The 5,000-nt window shown below is 39.9% G+C and overlaps 1 protein-coding gene across 1 annotated transcript; it reads left to right on the top strand.

The window, feature by feature from the left end:
• Positions 1–1,362: 1,362 nt before the first annotated feature.
• LOC117129918 lies at positions 1,363–4,895 on the top strand. Its single transcript, XM_033283142.1, has 2 exons — positions 1,363–2,314; positions 3,185–4,895. Exons 1-2 carry the CDS (start codon positions 1,549–1,551, stop codon positions 4,072–4,074), a joined length of 1,656 nt encoding a protein of 551 aa, XP_033139033.1. The 5' UTR covers positions 1,363–1,548; the 3' UTR covers positions 4,075–4,895.
• The last annotated feature ends 105 nt before the right edge of the window (positions 4,896–5,000 follow it).

Here is a 5,000-nt window from a genome sequence, read left to right as displayed (position 1 = left end):
CAGTACACACAGGACGTCCGTGGCCGTCCGTCAGCACACACAGGACGTCCGTCAGTACACACAGGACCTCCGTTGATAGACCGCGGTCCACGGATCAGTACATGGAGCCGAACCAGCCTGGAGATCAGAACGTTCTGAACATTTCAACCGAGGTTCATGTTTTTCACCGTACCGGACAGACTGACCGTGCAGTGTACTGGACCGTCCCGCATACGTCCGGAAAGGAGCTTTGGCTGGAACCATGGCCAGATGACCGATCTGACCATACTGGGGCTTGTCTTTCCCGTCCAACTTCACATTTGAAGACATATTGTCGAGCTAGAATCCACTTTGGACGAGCTGGACGAGGTGACACTTACTTGGGCGAGCTAGATGAGCTGAGTGAGCTAAGTGACACTACTTTGGAGCTGGATGAGCTGAGTGAGCTAAATGACACTAGCTTGGAACTGAATGAGCCAATTAACACTGAAGATGGAGCTGGTTCAGCTGCTGGGCGAAATGGGCCTTTTCAGCCCAAAGAAAAGTTCATAAAAAGTTCATTATGGGATTGTTTCTTTCCAAATTCGACCAGCCCTTTCCTCAGTCCATTTCAAGCACATTCTCATCAAGAATACCAAGAGGGAGTCAGCAAGGAAGTCTTGGTCGTGCATGGGAAAAAGAATTCAACAAAAATCATTAATTTCGGTCTTTAGTCAAAGTTTTCATTTCTAGTTTCTATGTCTTGTTTTTAGCACATTCTTCTTTGGATTTCTACAACTTGTAATCCTATAAATAAGGCCTTAGAGCCACAAAATAAGACAGATTGTTTTCCCCTTTTGTTGAGTTAAAACTCTTTGTTCTTTGTAGAACTTGTTCTTAGTTTCTTGGTGAGGTTATCTCCAAGTTTCGATCCTTCTTTTGTTGGACCGGTGCGTCACATCCGGCGACGATCGAAGTCTGGTAGTATCTTTGGGCTATTCCCAACCCTTAGTGTCACCCCTCGATCCATCAGTTCTCAATCCTCTCGGATATGAGTTCATATCAACCTTACCGAAAGAATGATCCTTATTTTGGTTTTATCAAGTGGTATCAGAGCCACTCTCTCGGTAACTCTATTATCATTCCATCTTCTCATCTCTCCATCTTCTTCAAACACTTCTTCTTCTACCTTTCTTAAATCCGGCCCCCTCATTACCATCCATATATATATATATATAAAAAAGATTTACGATTTGATTCAAAAAAAAAAAAAAAAAAAAAAAGTTCAAAGTTTGTTTTGTGGATTGGTGGTGGAAGAGAAAGCCTGCTGGCTGAGGAGAAATCCAGCCTTTGAGGTGGTTAAAACGGATTTCAAAAATCAAAAATCTCTTATCTTTCTATCTTGAGAAAATTCCCTTGTTTGCTTGGATTTGCCCATTGGGATTCTTTGATTTGTTCTCTTAGAACATTGAGTAAAAACTTGTGTGTGATCACCTAAATCTGAGAGAAACACTTGTGTGGGTGAGGATCAAACACTTGAGAGTGTGAGGTTTTTATCTACTAACTTTTGTGTTGAGATTTTTCAGGTTTATGATGTTTGGTTTGCAAAGGAAAAGTAACAAGGAGAAGCCTCAACGAAATTCTAACTCTCAAACTCCTTTTAAATATCGTTTGAATTATTTTGATGAGTTTGTTAGTGTGCAGGAACAGCCAGCTGTAAGGAGAAAAACAACCAGAGATGTGGCTGATCCAAAAAGGCAACCCTTTCAAATTGATGTCCAACAAATTTGTGATAACCTTGTGAAGGGAGTGGACAAAGCCCTTAAGGACTTCAGCAAGAGCCAAAAGAAGAGCACATCTACACGTGCCCCAGTAGCTGAGCCATCCTTGTTCATCAGTAAGAAAGCCCAAGGTGAATCTGAAAACCATTTTGAAGAACTTAAAGATTTTTCAGATTCTCTACCCATTTTTGATGAATCTGATGAAGAGCTAATTGAAAGCTTGATGTTTTGTGAAAAAGATTGTGATCTTCCTTCTCTTGAAACTGAGTTTAATCTTGATAATGAACAAGCTATTGTAGAACTAACTGTTTTGCAACCGGAGCTTCCGAGTAGTCTTGTTTTGTCTCCACAGGTTTTTGAGGAAGAGCCACTGGATTTTCCACATCAGTGCCCATGTCTTGACACTAGGATATGTTTGGATGATGATCTAGGTCCTATCTTTGATGAGGAGGACGAACCTGGTCCAGTCTTTGATGAAGAAGCAACAAGCATCACATCCATTGCTATGGAGAATTATCTATGCTTTGATCCCGGCACAACTCCTGCCCCTTTACCTCCGGATCTTCAAGAGCACTGTGAGGAACCTTCTTCTCTTAATTCTCTGCCTGACATGTTTGTGAAAGTCAGTACTGATGATGTAATTCGTTTTGGTCTTGACAAGATGAAAGATTTTTTTGTTTCAAAATCTGTTTTTGATAACATGATTAATTCTTTAAAAATCTTTGAACCTGATAAATGTCTTGATCAATCACGTTTTCAAAGTGTCAATGGCATCACTTCTGGAATTATTTTGAGCTTTGATCAGTTCTTGGAACATAACAAAGGTTTTCATCTTCTTGGAAGGCCATTTGATCTTGATTTGCAACAAACTGATTTTTGTGCTGAAAAATCTCTTGATTTGTTTGTTTGCAAAGGAAATGGCTTTGATCTGAGTTCTTCTAGACATGTACTGATCACTGATGAATTGTTTGCATCCTCTTATGCCTTGGACGAAATTTTGATTCAGAAGTTGCTGGAACAGAAATCACTTAAAACTGAAAATGATTTTCGTGATCTTGAATTTTGTGGTTCTGTTTTGCAGCCTGATCTCTTAAGTTTTGAAACTGATAAGACTTGGTATTTTCTGAGATCATTTCGTGATAATGGTGTTGTCTTGAGTTCTGATGATATTTTGGTTTACAACACATTCTTTGAAAAATGCCTTGAACTTTTGATAAATGATTCTCAAACTGAACTTAAGCTTGTGTGTTCAGATGTTGGGAAGGATATGCCCATCTTGAAAATGAATACTGTTGTTGCATATCTTGATAAAATTCTTGTCTGTAATATCTACTTTGATGAGCACCTTGACAGGCTGAAAAATGTGCAATTTGTTCTTGGAAAAGATATCTTGATTTGTGATTTGAACAAATATTTATCTTGCATATTTGATCCTGGTCTTTTAGTGTTTATTTTGAGTATACAGGAAAGACAGGTTCAGCCTCTAAGAATTGAAAGCATTGACCGTGCCCAACAGTCTGAGTTTTGGAGAAGCTTTGTTGAAACCGGCTACCTTGATACCAGCGATAGAGGTTCAGTCCAAGGAGGATATCTCAACATTCCGAAGGCCTTTTGTCATGAATCAAATTTTCCCAGAAAGCCAACTCAAACGGTATTCACTGAGGCTTGGAATCGCATGAAAATCTTCACGGATGAAGAAGTTATGAATTTTCCAAACTGGAGGTTCTTCAGTCCATCTATCCGCGAGTACCAGATTTCTAAAAGAGATTCATGCCCCAGAAAGAATCGGCCTGAGCCAAAACTGATCCTCCATGAACCAAAGGTGTTTCCTCAGTCATTCTCCTGTCTAAACCAAAAGCACTGTAAGGATCATGAGTTGATTGCCTCTACTCTTCATGAAAATGTTTTGAAACCGAGAATTTCAAAGAGAAAACATATTCTTACGTGGTTGAAAAACGTTTTGCTCAAACCTTTTCATGAATTGTGTTCATTGAGCTGTGCTTTGAAAGAGATTTTGTTTAGGAAAAGGCATGAACCAAAATTGCTTAGGCCAAAGAATTCTTTTGATTTCGTTCATGATGATAATTTTTCAAATTTGGCGTTGTCTCTTTCTTTCCATAACAGTTTCTCACCTTGGCCTGATTTTGAGATTGATAAATCAATTTTTGGCAACCAGCTTACTTGGTTAATGCTTGCCCACATCCTTGATGATTATCCTAAGTGCTTGGAACCTGTTTTTGGTGTCTTAAGGATAGAGAAACCCTTTGATTATTCCTTTACCAGATTTGATGTGGTTTCTCTAGTTGCTTTGAATAAACAGGATAAGCATGATTAGTTTCTAAGGAGAGCAAGCACCAATGGACGCCAAAGTACTTGGAATTCCTTGATGAAAATGACTTCAAAACTCCAAGGAAGTTACTGTCCATATTTTTCATTCCCTGAATTTTCCATGAATTTTAATTCCTTTGTATCTGATTCATCTCTTTTTGATATAGGTACTTTGGATTTCAGGACAAATCCTTTTGAAGAAGGAGGGAATGATAGACCGCGGTCCACGGATCAGTACATGGAGCCGAACCAGCCTGGAGATCAGAACGTTCTGAACATTTCAACCGAGGTTCATGTTTTTCACCGTACCGGACAGACTGACCGTGCAGTGTACTGGACCGTCCCGCATACGTCCGGAAAGGAGCTTTGGCTGGAACCATGGCCAGATGACCGATCTGACCATACTGGGGCTTGTCTTTCCCGTCCAACTTCACATTTGAAGACATATGGTCGAGCTAGAATCCACTTTGGACGAGCTGGACGAGGTGGCACTTACTTGGGCGAGCTAGATGAGCTGAGTGAGCTAAGTGACACTACTTTGGAGCTGGATGAGCTGAGTGAGCTAAATGACACTAGCTTGGAACTGAATGAGCCAATTAACACTGAAGATGGAGCTGGTTCAGCTGCTGGGCGAAATGGGCCTTTTAAGCCCAAAGAAAAGTTCATAAAAAGTTCATTATGGGATTGTTTCTTTCCAAATTCGACCAGCCCTTTCCTCAGTCCATTTCAAGCACATTCTCATCAAGAATACCAAGAGGGAGTCAGCAAGGAAGTCTTGGTCGTGCATGGGAAAAAGAATTCAACAAAAATCATTAATTTCGGTCTTTAGTCAAAGTCTTCATTTATAGTTTCTATGTCTTGTTTTTTAGCACATTCTTCTTTGGATTTCTACAAATAAGGCCTTAGAGCCACGAAATAAGACAGATTGTTTTC

This window comes from Brassica rapa, unplaced genomic scaffold (genome assembly GCF_000309985.2).
Source record: "Brassica rapa cultivar Chiifu-401-42 unplaced genomic scaffold, CAAS_Brap_v3.01 Scaffold0251, whole genome shotgun sequence".
NCBI classification, from domain to species: domain Eukaryota; kingdom Viridiplantae; phylum Streptophyta; class Magnoliopsida; order Brassicales; family Brassicaceae; genus Brassica; species Brassica rapa.
Note: the sequence above shows the minus strand (reverse complement) of the source record. Positions and strands in the feature narration are given on the sequence as shown.

Bases quoted from the DNA above. Each gene is read 5' to 3' on its own strand.
- LOC117129918 (XM_033283142.1), top strand. From the start codon at position 1,549: ATGATGTTTGGTTTGCAAAGGAAAAGTAACAAGGAGAAGCCTCAACGA. The intron at 2,315-3,184 runs GTGAGGAACCTT...CTGGTCTTTTAG, and splicing joins TCCGGATCTTCAAGAGCACT to TGTTTATTTTGAGTATACAG.